Source organism: Panthera uncia, chromosome C2, assembly GCF_023721935.1.
Source record: "Panthera uncia isolate 11264 chromosome C2, Puncia_PCG_1.0, whole genome shotgun sequence".
Lineage (NCBI taxonomy): Eukaryota > Metazoa > Chordata > Mammalia > Carnivora > Felidae > Panthera > Panthera uncia.
This window is the reverse complement of record NC_064810.1, coordinates 5637094-5650585: the sequence shown is the minus strand read 5'-3', so window position 1 is coordinate 5650585 and position 13492 is coordinate 5637094. Positions and strand designations below refer to the sequence as shown.

The 13492-nt window shown below is 44.1% G+C and overlaps 1 protein-coding gene across 3 annotated transcripts in view; it reads left to right on the top strand.

Annotated features, from left to right (window-relative positions):
- Window positions 1-13492, top strand: part of IGSF5 (immunoglobulin superfamily member 5) — a 51126-nt gene that overhangs the window by 31186 nt on the left and 6448 nt on the right. For all 3 annotated transcript variants that reach the window (XM_049627844.1, XM_049627846.1, XM_049627845.1), the window contains exons 5-8: window positions 2523-2663; window positions 5881-5905; window positions 9880-9980; window positions 11657-11730. In XM_049627844.1, the coding sequence (XP_049483801.1) occupies window positions 2523-2663; window positions 5881-5905; window positions 9880-9980; window positions 11657-11730 (341 nt within the window). The remainder of the gene's footprint in view (window positions 1-2522; window positions 2664-5880; window positions 5906-9879; window positions 9981-11656; window positions 11731-13492) is intronic.

The window sequence follows — 13492 nt, the reverse complement described above, 5'->3', positions numbered from 1 at the left end:
TCCATAAGCTGGAGCATCCTGTTGTGTGGCTGGTTGCTTGGAAAGTGTTTGCATTTTGGTATTTTCAAAGTGTAGGTCACCAACCACCTGTATCAGAATCACCTGGGTGCCATTGCAGACCCCCTGACTTGGCACCACTGGAGGCAGGCTCTGCATTTGATGTGCAACGAGCATTCCAGGTGATGCTTGGGATTTTGCTCTCGGTGCAGCAGGTGGACAATCTGTATTACTCTCTGGATGGGAAGACACTGGATTGTTTTAAAGCTCCAATTCTGGGGCTGAGGAGGGGTGGTATGAGAAGGGTAGAATTCTGCCCCTACCGACTCTGCCTTTTCTGGGGAATTCTTTTCTATCCCTATCTGTCTCAATTCATCTCAGAAAAATGATGGGTCATGTGGAGATACATCATCCATCCTTCCATCCACCCTTCCTTCCATCCTTCCTTCCTTCCTTCCTTCCTCCCTCCCTCCCTCCCTTCCTTCCCTCCCTTCCTTCCCTCCATCCCTCCGTCCTTCCATCCATCCATCCATCCGTCCATCCATCCAATGTGCCCAATATGTACCAGGTGCTTGGGGTATAAGAAAAATAAGACATAGTCCTCGACCTTGAGGAGACTAAGTTTAGTTTAGATAGTAGCAAATATGTAAGAAGAACTGGAGGTGAAATCTGTCAATTTCACAAACATTTATGGTGGCAATGAATGGGAGATGTATAAAAAAAAGGAAATTTAAAAAACCATCACAGGTAATGCAGAGAGGCTTTGCACAGAGAGAAAACAAGTACCTTTTTATATTATGTAATTCTTCAAAGCACAGAGTTCTCTGAATTTTAGCATGTGCTTCGAGATCAGTCCATTTATTATTTTGCAGTGGAATCCTTTCTTGTCCATGAGTCAGAATCCAGGTGGTTGATGATTGTAGAAACTAGGGCATTAGTGATCATCTCTAACCATTCCTGTAAGGTTGTCTGAGCATTTAACTTTGACACAGGATTAGCAAATTATGATTTCAAGGTCAATTTTCATGGAAAACTCTAAGAACACCCAAGAACTGTTTTCCCACTATAACCTCTGGTTCCAAAGTGCTGAAAGTCTGTTGATTTAAATTTTTTCAAATGTTTATTTAGTTTTTGAGAGAGACAGAACATGAGTGGCAGAGGGGCAGAGACAGAGGGAGACACAGAATCCGAATCAGGCTCCAGGGTCTGAGCTGTCAGCACAGAGCCTGACAAGGGGCTCAAATTCATGGACCATGAGACCATGACCTGAGCTGAAGTTGGACCCTCAACCGACTGAGCCACCCAGGTGCCCTTAGTCTCTTCATTTAAAAACAGACCCTCTCTTCCTTCATAGGAAGTCTATTGTTTTAATATTTTTCTAATGACTTGCATACAATACAATAGCATTCATTTACAATGAGAATCCAACCAAGCACTCAGGGTTGAGTGGCAGACTTTACTGAAGAGCAATTCACATTGGAACGGATCAACTTAAATGCGGGTTGACCTCAATGTGGTTCGGGGGGCAAGTGCAATGCCGGCCGGATAAGGGCTCTCTTCGGAACGTGGGTATGGTTCTTCTAACCCACGGCTGCACGGTGCTGTCCAATGGGACTTCCTGTGGTAAGGACCATGTTCTGCACCTGTGGGAACTGAGCACTTGAAATGTGGCTAGTGTGACTGAGGTGCTGAGTATTTAATTGTATATAATTCTGGTTAATTTAATTTGAACTTAGATAACTGTGCGAAGCATGTTGGGCAGTTCTGGCTAAGACAGCGCTGTACTACATCAAAGTGGCTTTTTCTTCTCTCTTCCCTTCTCACCTCTTCCCTTTCACTCTCTGCAGGCACTACCTTGCCTGTCTGTTCCCTTTCCCAAATCCGTGACTACTGGATGCAACAAGAGGGCAAAGCAGACATTAAGGGCGGTGCCTCCCAAAGAACCATGGAAAACAGCAATGAGCAGATGAGGAATGAAGTCTGTGGGCGGGGTGTGGGTGGGCTGGGGCTGAAGGCCCTTGCAGTACAATCCCTTAGACGTGACGCTTCTTCAGTTTGGCCTCGTTTCCTCTGGGCTCTGGACCCTTGATGGGTGGGAACGTGGGAGAACCAAATGCTGGTCTTGCAGTCTTGTCTGGTAGTGGCTGCCTAGTAAGTATTCCATGGTGAAATAAAGGATGTTGGGGTGAGGTAATCACTCCTCCCACTTGGGAGCGGTCTTCCTGTGTTGCCTACTCTACCTCTAAGAACAATAGAGGCGCTAACTGACAAATACTGGGACCGTGTTACTCAGCAGGTGCTTATTGGCAGCAGTAAGTATTGTAATGGAAGATCCTGTAGAGTATTGAATATCTGAGCACACTGAAGAGAAGTTGACCTATGACACCCAGCTGTAGTGGCCAAATGGTTATAATATTATCGGAAAACAGAATCTAACTTACAGGGCGGCAGAAATAGTGATTACGAACCCTAGACGGTAGCAAGCATCACTAAATAAATTTTTTTTTCTCCTCTCAACTTTATAGGCAGTATTGATAAAGCAGGTACATCCTTGCCTACCTGGGCCATAATTCTGCTTGCAGTATCATTTTCGTTGCTTTTGATCCTGATCATTGTTCTGATTATAATAATCTGCTGCTGTTGTGTCTCCGGGAGAGAGAAAAAAGGTAATTGTTTTGTTTATATAGATTTGTGTATATATTTGAACGTTTGGTACAAACACTTGTCGGTCATTAGCTCCTTAACTCTTTTGTAAGATGCATTGGCCTTTGGAGTGCACTTTATTTGGAAGCGGGCTTCAGAGAAGGAAAGGATTTTATGAAGAAGGAATACATTCCTTTGGGGCTTGCTATAACCACTCCCAGAAAGACTGAGATCTGCACACTTTTGAGAGGGTGAAGAGACAGTACCTTTCTCAGCAAAGACGCTGACTATTTGAGTTCTGTGCTTATTTGCGAGGACAGAAGGACATTGTAATCTGCCACTTAGACGCTGTGCTTTTATCTAGAATAGTATCTACCTATCTGAGCACATGAAAAGGTTATTTCCTATTTTGTGTAATTCCAAATTGCATTTGGAGGTGAATGTTGATACAGTGGTAGGAAGAAAAAGAAGGTCTGCCAATCAAAATAGTACAAATAAACTTAATAATCACACATTTCTTCTGAATGAAGTCTTTCGAGGACTCCAAGATATATGAAAGCAGTGGCCTCGTTTGGGGGTCAGGCTTCACAATGGGGTGGGCTCACCAACATTGGGGGGGGGGCTTGTCGTGAGGTTCAGCCATTTGTGACTTCAGAAACCAAAGGATCTTTGTCATGTAGAAGGCTCGGGACTTTCCAAGTGCTGAATATGTGTGTCCAGCCTTACCTTTCTTTGTCTTGGAAAGCCTCACCTACACCTATTTGAATATTCTCTACACTTAAATTATTTTTCTTACAATCAGACTTCTGATATTAGGCTATGTGTCAGTTTAATTGCATTTAAAATGTCATTAGTAATAATTGCCATTTGATGAGCCCTTTTTTGTGGGTGACCTAGGCACTGTGTTAATTATCTTACATGGACTATCTCTCTTAGATAGTCTATGCAAAGTGCATAGTTAAGCCATATCTAAGCTAATTGCCTGGCCTCAGCCCCTGCATGGATTTGGTTCAGGATTGGGAATTAATTCTGTGATACAACTTTATTCCCTAGGAAACAGAACATGAAAAGTAGTAAGCCTCTGTTGGCCCAGATTTGATGGCAATTTGCTTTAACTTGGGAGTTACCCTATATGCCACAGATGGATTACTCAAGTAAAATACACTGGATTTTAGATGAAAACGATTGGATAACTTAAATTTTAATTTAGACGTGACTAGGATTGTGCAGTGCCTTCAGAATACTATTTTCCACATTAGCTACTGTGGTGTCATTGAAGGAGCATTCTGTTTATTTGGATTCCTGCTTCTCCTAAGCTGTTTTTTGCCTGTTCCATAATAGCCTAGTAGGAAGGTTGTGATGGTTGGTGGCCCAGGTAAGATGTGCACCGGGGGGACTGTCTGATTTTTAGCATTCTCATTTACAAGATGGGGATAAGTGCCATCCTATAGATCGGTCATGAGGACAAAATAAATTGCTACATGAAACTGTTTCCATTCTAGATTAAAAACATTTTTTTTACTGTGTTTTATTTTTTGAGAGAGACAGTGTGTTGACAGCACAATGTGGGGCTTGAACCCACAAACCGTGAGATCATGACCTGGGCTGAAGTTGGACACTAAACCGACTGAGCCACCCAGCTGCCCTTCCACTTTAGATTTTATCCTTTACTTAACTTTGAGATGAAAAGCTCATGTAAGAGTGAGCTGTGTTTATTCCCCTGCGTCTTAACAGGTCCAGGTAAGTGTTGTGAGCAGGGCCTGTGGCGACCTTACAAAGCCCACCCCCATTGGGTGGGACTCACAATAGACACTACATTTCACCTTGACATAAATAGAAAGGATGCAGTGAAGGCCTGGGTTTCCCCCATGACAATTATTTCCATCCTTAAAAATGGCAAGCACCAAGTTGTTTTCAGAAGTATTTTCTGGCACTTTGCTTTGCTGATGCCTGGAGAATTCTCAATGGTCTGACTGGTTAACTGGGGACCGACTGAAGAGAGCTGAGGACCCCACTAAGTGTGGCCTGAAGGCCTTGGGATTGTTTCTGCTAATAGAGCAAAGAGGCCAAGAGCCCATCTCCTGCAGCCCATTCCTTAAGGAAACAATAGTGACATTCTGTGTCTCTCTTTCAATTCAAATAAGATTGCTTCTGAAGTCCAATTTGGGGTGTGAATTGGCAGATGATATTACGACTGGAGTAAGTGGGAATATTCTCTAAAAATAAGGAAAATGAATATATTTTAGATCTCAGTAAAGCTTTTTTTTTACATTATTTTTTTTAATGTTTATTTATTTTGGGGAGAGAGAGACAAGAGTGTGAGTGGGGAAGGGGTAGAAAGAGAGAGGGAGACACAGAATCCAAATCAGGCTTTACGCTTTGAGTTGTTAGCACAGAGCCCGAAGCAGGGCCCGAACTTAGAAACCTCGAGATCATGACCTGAGCCGAAGTTGGACGTGTAACCGACTGAGCTACCCGGGTGCCCCTGTAAAGCTTGACGAATAGAAGGCCTAGACAGGACAGCAGAGTTGCAAAGAACACTGGCTTTTGAGACAGATGATTGGAGACTGGAGCGTGACTCTGTTTCTCTCTACTTTCAAGTTCTATGTCCCCTCCGGTCCAAGAATCCTTTGATTAAAAACATCAGCAATTTAATGACAGCTCAGGGTGGGGGGGGAAGGGGATCCACCTCTATGAATCGATACCATTGGTACATGTTGATTGAAAATGAATTCTAGAATTAAGTAAATACAGTGCTTAAGCAATGTAATTCCTTATTTGTTAAAGTATGATAATACAACATGATAGTGTCTAGTTTGTTAATAATATGATGACACTAATACCTATCTCTTGGGTTGTAATGATTAAATGAGATAAGTGCTGGCACACAGTAAGTACTGAATGAATGACACTAGGGACTGGGAATGCAGAATGCCTCTCCCTGGTGAACGGAGTCTTTGTAATCTTGCTAGTCAAATTCCATATTCACTAAATACTTATTAGGTACCTACTATACTACAGGTACCTAGGAATTATTTATGTTTATGATAGTTAATAGTGAATTCTACTTCCTTTATGCTTGAAAGTCATTTGATAATTCGCTGTGGGGGAACTTAATAATACCTAATGGGTCACAAATACTCAGCAATGTATTTAATTGGCGGGGGGGGTTGTCTATAAAAACTGATGATATTTTGTGATTTTGTGATATGTGATTTTATTCCTTTTTTTTTTTTCCAGAATCTAGTTATCAAAGTGAAATAAGGTAAGTTTGAAATCACATCACTTTCCTGAAAACAAAGACAAACAAATGAAAAACAACCAAACAACACCAACTCTACCACCACTAACACACACAAAACTGTGGCGTTTCAGGATCATGTTACTCAAAATTAAGTACTGAAAGTGGACAACTCTGAAAAACACATATGCCAAACACAAACTCATATGGCAAAATTAATCATAGAATAAAATAGGGGCTGGTTACTGCCTAAGTTTGACTTGCCCTGGCTCACTTAGGAAAAAGGAGATTTTCTACCTGGTGTCTGGCATTTACAACTCTTTCCACAAGAGGACACTAGGCGCCTGCACCGTGACTGTTGGCCCTCCTGTTTTTAGTCAATGCAAGGGACTCAAGGAACATTTCAAGGATATTAAAGAACCATGCAGAAATCCTGCTGCAGTTTCTGGGGCGGTGGAGAACAGTGGGGCCAGCTGGATGGCTTCAGGCACATGAAACTGACCAGACAGACAAATTAGGTAGTGTTTATTGCTTGTACACTGATAGGGGAGGGGATAGAAAAATTCCTGACATTCCCATGGCCGTCCAGAAGTAGCCACAAGCACTTTGAAGGTAGCCGTGTGAAGGACCTACAGTAATACAATAACTAGTTTAAATGTCTGCAATATTTATACAAGTATAAATGCGCTAAGGGGAGGGATTTTTAGACAGCGGTGATTTTGGTGGGGGTGTTACAGCCAAACCGTGTCTAATTTTCACTATTTTATTAGATAATTTTCATTTTTGATAGGCTGTGGTTTAAAAATACCTTTAGGCTACACGCGGTGAATGAAGATGTGTGTAATCATTGTGTAACAGACACTAGCTGTTCTCCCTTTGACCCCGGTCACTCCCTGGTGATAATGCGGTATTGGGAGAGGCAGCTGCGGTCTCTCTCAGGACACTAAAAAACAGCAATCTGAAATGACACCTCCTTTGGGGCCTGACTTAGGGCAAGAGGAGAGGAAGGCAGACTCACTCTAATAATTATTCTGGTATCTCTCAGCCTGATGGCAGCCTGGATTCTTCCGTGGACCGTTATTGACTTCGTAACATCTTTCACTTGTGTTCTCTGGGATATTAGCTGATTTCAAAACATAGGACACTGGTCAGCAGTGATTCGGGGGCACGGGTGGAGAATAAGAACTACTGACAACAGCAGCAACAATATGGCAGTAGTGATGACAGCAGCTGGTTTATGCTAAGTGCCGAACACACGTGCCAGGTGCTGTTCTACACGCAGTGGAGCCCGTTTTCTCGCTGGATGCTCATGATGATTTTATGGGCCATTTATTTTGTAGAGGAGGAAACTGAGGGGCACAGAGAGGTTAGGTAGTGTGCCCCGGGTCTCCCATCTGGAGAGTGGACGGTCAGGATGTGAGTGAGGCCGTCCTGCTCAGGGCCTGGACCTTGCCCCTGTGCAGCTCTCGCACTTAGATCTGAGTGCATTAGGTCTGGGGAGCAAAGACAGGGAGACTCACTGGGACCCCCATATCCTAGCTGCTTTCCCTGCACTGTGCCAGCTGTGCTGGCTCCAGCTGCTTTCAGACGTCTTCTGCAGTAAAATAACATACTTCTTCCTCTAGAATCAATGCATGTTTATTATAGAAAAAATTAAAAATACAGTTTAAAAAAATATATTTATTTATTTTTGGGAAAGCGCAACTGGGAGAGGGGCAGAGAGAGGGAGACAGAGGTTCTGGAATGGGCTGTGCGCTAACAGGCTTGACGGCAGCAAGCCCGATGTGGGGCTCGAACTCACGAACTGAGAGATCATGACCTGAGCTGAAGCTGGACGCCCAACCGACTTGAGCAACGCTCAGCCCAAGTGCCCCAAACATATCGATTTATTTATTTATTTGTTTATTTATTTATTTAAAAAAATTTTTTTAAACGTTTATTTTTAATTTTTTTTTAACGTTTTATTTATTTTTGAGACAGAGAGAGACAGAGCATGAACGGAGCAGGGGCAGAGAGAGAGGGAGACACAGAATCGGAAACAGGCTCCAGGCTCTGAGCCATCAGCCCAGAGCCCAACGCGGGGCTCAAACTCACGGACCGCGAGATCGTGACCTGAGCTGAAGTCAGACGCATTAACTGACTGAGTCACCCAGGCGCCCCTTAACGTTTATTTTTGAGACAGAGAGAGACAGAGCATGAACAGGAGAGGGTCAGAGACAGGGAGACACAGAATCCGAAATAGACTCCAGGCTCTGAGCTGTCAGCACGGAGCCCGATGCGGGGCTCGAACTCACTGATTGCGAGATCATGACCTGAGCTGAAGTCAGCCGCTCAACCGACCAAGCCACCCAGGTGCCCCCAAACATATCGTTTTAAGAAATGATTTTGAAATCACCCCTAATTCTATTGCTCAGAAGTAGGTATTGTTACCTGAGTATGTATATGCTCACTTCGATGTATATGCACACATCGATGCGTTCACGTCGATACACACACACATGCATTTTGTAAAATTTGGACCATAATAAACCTTACTTCATAACTTGCTCTTCTCTCCTGAAACTCTTCTGAAGATTATTTCCATTGACATTTAAATACTTGCCGGCCACATTTTTGCTTCATTTGCTTAATAAAAATATCTTACTGAAGTGTGAGTACAGAAAAGTTCACAACTCGCGGGTGCGTCACTTGATTACCTTTCACAAGGCATATGGGCCTTGAGTGGGGCCATGCAGAACTAGAACACCCTTAGCGCCCCAACCTCCCTGCCCCCCCACATCGCTGCCTCTTCCTCAAATGTTATGTCTTCTGACCTCCATCCCCACATCCCCAGAGATCAGATTCATATGAACTTTGTGTAAATGGAATCATGTCATGTGCACTCATTGATTTTGGTCTTCACCCTGTGAGATTGGTCCATGTTGTTCAGAGAAGATGTGGATGGTTGATTATTTTGTGATACCACACACTGGGTATATATGCCGTTTATCTTCTCCTTTTCCCTTTAAATGGGCATTTGGATAGTTTTCAGGTTGGGGTCATTATAAATACTGTGGCACTAAGCAATTTAGCATGTATCTTTGGTGACATGTTCATAAGTCCTCATTCCTGTTTTGTATTCAGTTGGGTGTGTGTCTACTGGTGAACGCTGGGCTGCAGGGTAGGCAGGGTAGACGATTCTGTCATCATCCAGTTTTCTGAAGTAGGTGCACCTGTTTATACTTTTACCTGTGGTGCATGAGAGTTCTCATCAGCAATAACTTTTATAGGTGGCATGGAATTTCATTTTAGAGATGGATTGTCATTTATTTTACAGTCCTCTAGGGTGGGGCGTGTGGACTGTTGGCAGCTTTTGCTGTTATAAAGCGTTCATGAATGAACATTCTTTTAAGTAAATCTTTGCCCATATCTTTGGCCATTTCCCTATAATACATTCTTAATGGTCGAGCATGAATATTTTTAGGTCTTTGGATACCCATTGCCAAGCTTTCCTCCCCTGGGAAGCTGCACCAATTTTTACTTTATTTTGGAGATTGGCATACCTTTTCTTTAAAGGGCCAGATAGTAAATATTTTTGGTGTTGTGGGCCACACTGTCTGTCACAATTACTCAGTTCTGTTGTTGTAACATGCGGGCAGCCATAAATAACATGGAAGCGGACAGGTGTGGCTCTGTTCTGATAAAACTTTATAAAGGGGCACCTGGGTGGCTCAGTGGGTTGTCGTTGGCCAACTCTGCTTAATTGGGTCACTGGTTTCTGGGGGTGGACTATCGACTGGGGAATGGTGCCCACGGGGCTCTCGTGATAAGGTTCCATCTCTCCCCACCTCAGTGGGAGTGTGAGCAGGCAGACCACTTGCATAGCTGTGCTGGTGGCGATGAGTGTCTTTCCTGATGCGGTGGTGACTTCGGTGTGCGAGGATGCCCTGGGTGGAGCAGTGTGAACCAAACATCCACTACTGATTAACATTTGGCTTTTAAAAATGGTCTGATTCCAGGAAATCTGCAAGTGTGAAGACAAACAAAGAAACTTTTGAGACAAACTTAGAAAGTGGCAGTGAAAACCTGGGCTACAGTTCAGACGAGCCGCGGACGGCAAGTGAGTGGTTGGGGGGTCCGTGGGAATACCCGAAGGGGCGTGAGGAGGAGGGGCTGGCCAGCCCAGCACCAGCTGCGGAAGCCAGAGGACTTAGCCATTCCTGGGCATTGTTCTTTGAGTAATTTTCAGAAGAAGGAGAAATTTCAGAACTAGCAATATTCTAGTAGGTAAACAGTCTACCTATTTGTCCAAAGTTTAAAGCAAAGTGGGATGACAGTTTAAGGACTTTAAAATAAACTTTCTGTTTTCATGTTCTCTTTGGATATAGCCTTCTACCTTTAGTAAAGTATGTGAGGAGGCATTTTAAGACATTGAGGGTCACTTCCCCAAAACTTCAAATAAAGGTGAGACTCAGCAAGAAATACATTCCTATTGAGCTTTAGAGGGAGTGGGAGAATGTTGAAAACAAAACCTAACTTTGAAAAGTCTTTGTGGCACCTGAATATCTTACCTTTACAGGACACAGTCCTAGTGAGGGCATCTTGGAAGGCTTGGGCACTTGTTAGCGGCAGGGATCTTCCAGAAGGCAGATGAGAGGGGAAGGGAGTACAAATGGGTTGGAGGGGGAGACCTGGCCCTTCCAAGTTGCCTGGCAAATCAAATTCCATGGAAAGATGTTTCATTAATCAGTTCTTACTGACAGGCTCCCCCCAAAATTGTTTTCACTAAGATCGGGGCTGTGCTCATGTCCCATCTCTCCCACTTTGCCATGGCCGCCTCACATATCTATTCAAAATGGCTCACTTAAGATTTTTTAAATTCCACGAAGCATGACTGGTTCCTTTTTTTTTTTTTTTTAAGTTTATTTATTTATTTTGAGAGAGAGTGCGCATGAGGTGCAGACAGAGAGACAGGGAGAGAGAGAGTCCCACACAGTCAGCACGGAGCCTGACTTGGGGCTCGATCTCACGAACCGTGAGATCATGACCTGAGCTGAAATCAAGAGTTGGTCACTTAACCGACTGAGCCTCCCGTGCACCCCTTGACTGTTTCCTTTCATAATCGGATCACAGCTTAAAAATTTCCTGTAGGAGAATATTTATTTCTTAGTGTTTTGAGCAACTAATCGTGTAGCTTGACCAAAATCGTAGCCCAAACCAAACCTATCTTTTTTTCCCCTCTTTTGCCCTGTGTTTATTTACCTTGGTCAGCATTACAGCTATGGATTCACCTTGTCTCTGGATGAGACTAATGAGTCAAGGAAGAGCTTGATTGTGAGTTTGCCATATTTTTTTATTATTTTTTTTTAATTTTTTTTTTAATGTTTATTTATTTTTGAGACAGAGAGAGACAGAGCATGAATGGGGGAGGGGCAGAGAGAGAGGGAGACACAGAATCCGAAGCAGGCTCCAGGCTCTGAGCCATCAGCCCAGAGCCCGACGCGGGGCTCGAACTCACAGACCGCGAGATTGTGACCTGAGCTGAAGTCGGACGTTTAACTGACTGAGCCACCCAGGCGCCCCAAGTTTGCCATATTTTTATTTCATTAGAAAGGTAGGAGTTGCAAAGTATGTAACCTCAGGGTTAACTCTAAAAACAATCTGTTTATGGTTAAAGATTACTTTATGCCAGGGTTACTATATAAAAACAAATGCGTTTCCTTCTAAATCAGAATTGTGAGAACGTGTTATTTGGGTTTTGTCATTTATCACTCTAAAATCCTTCTTCTGTTTCAGAACTTGCTTCTTTTGCTCCAGTGTCCTCTGAATCCAGTGTTCAGGAACAACACAGCGGTAGGCAACCTTATCAGGTGATTCAGACCATTTTACCCATTTTGAGACTTTTTCTTTTCCCCCTTTAACAACCCTTGCCTGGTGGTAGGTGATTATAAAATCATGCCTGTTTTATGCTCATGATGGAAGAACATGGCCTTTGCTCACTGGTCAACCTGTCAACACGGAGGGAATGGGCCAGGACATGTAGTATCTCTTGGCCTTTGTAGTGGTTTTGGGGGTGGAGATCAGAAGTGTAGGTGGGGGCTTATAGATCTTGGGGTATCTCTTACATGAGGGTACAGGTGTATGTACAGGTCTGGAGCTCCAGTGGGGGAGCACAGGTGGTAGGTATTGTTGGTTGTTAGGCAAACTCTGATGGTCTCCATCCTTCCAAAGCACACGTAAAGAACACAGTCACCCAGGAACCGTGATGACACAGTATGTTACTTTTCTGACACAGACTCCGTGGTGGTTGTCACAGATGAGTTAGAGTGCCTGCACAGAAAATACAATTCTTTGCATATCATATTAGGCAAAATATGTATTTTCTGACCATTTATTGACCTGCACAAAGGCACCTTGAAATGAGAAACACTTCGATGTGACTCTGCAGTGGTGTTCCCGATATGGATGAATGTTCTCCCCTTTGGCTTTTGGAAAAGGCCCACTGGCAGTTGGGATCCCGAAAGCACTCAGGGTCCGAAAGCACTCAGGGTCCGAGGTCTTGGCCGTGTTCTGACAGCGAGTCTCTGTCAGCCTGAGGCGCTGCTGCTGGGAGTGCCTTCCTAGACCTGTCATTCTTTGTACTCGTAGATATTGACTTGGGCTTCCGGGCAGCCCCAGGCCATGATATTCCTCTCAGCAGCTGGGATTCAGCTCAGTCCATACATCTTGTCAGTGATGTGTGCCTCCTGGGCCTTTGGGGGTGGGTGGGGGGAGGTGAGGTTTGATTGATGCTCATGCATGTATTAAGAGACCTAAATGGTCTCAAAAGAGTGGTAGCCAGGTGGGAAGACATATGGGGGGGTGTCTGTGGCACGAAAGAACATGGGCCTACGTGACAAATAGTTGAGTTCCTGGTATAAGTTCAGGCTATTTCCCTAGGGTGAGTGTCGGGAAAATGGAGAGGTAAATTTCTTCCCATCTAATCTGCTCTCTTTGGCACATAGATCTTCTGATGCATTTAATCTGGCCCTGGGTGAGGTGGCTTGTGGAGACACAACAGATTCCTTTTCCAGGGGCCATCTCTTGACTAAGGGGGGCGCTGACCCAAGAGAGTAATCACCAGGCTGTGAAGGAGCCTATCAACCTCTAAGACTGGACCTGAGTGGGAACCATGGGCTGATGGAGGGGTTCTCTTCACTCAGAACCAAGCACGGTCGTCCAAGAACACGTTTACTCCAGCCCTTATTTCTGTGGTTACCTTTTACTGTCAGGTGTCTTTCTACTGGACAAGCCAAAATGCTTACGTCTGGCATTGGGTGGGGGGCATTGGGATAAGTGGGGAGGGGAGTCAGAAGAAGTGATGTAGATGATCCCCCCCTGAAGTAGAAATGAGGACATGGGAGAACTCTAGATGCATTAGGATACAGGAATGGAGAATGACATTTCAGAGCTTAGAGTGGATCCTTCTTGAGTTTGAAGTGTTTTGAAAATACGCAGGGAGAGAAACTTGAGAAGTTTCTGCTACTTAAACATGTAATCAGCTAAATAATCTATTGGTGGAAAAAGAACAGTGGCCTGGAGGTGCTGGGCCCTGGGGGACTGTCACACACACCTGTGTTTCTTGAAGTGTCT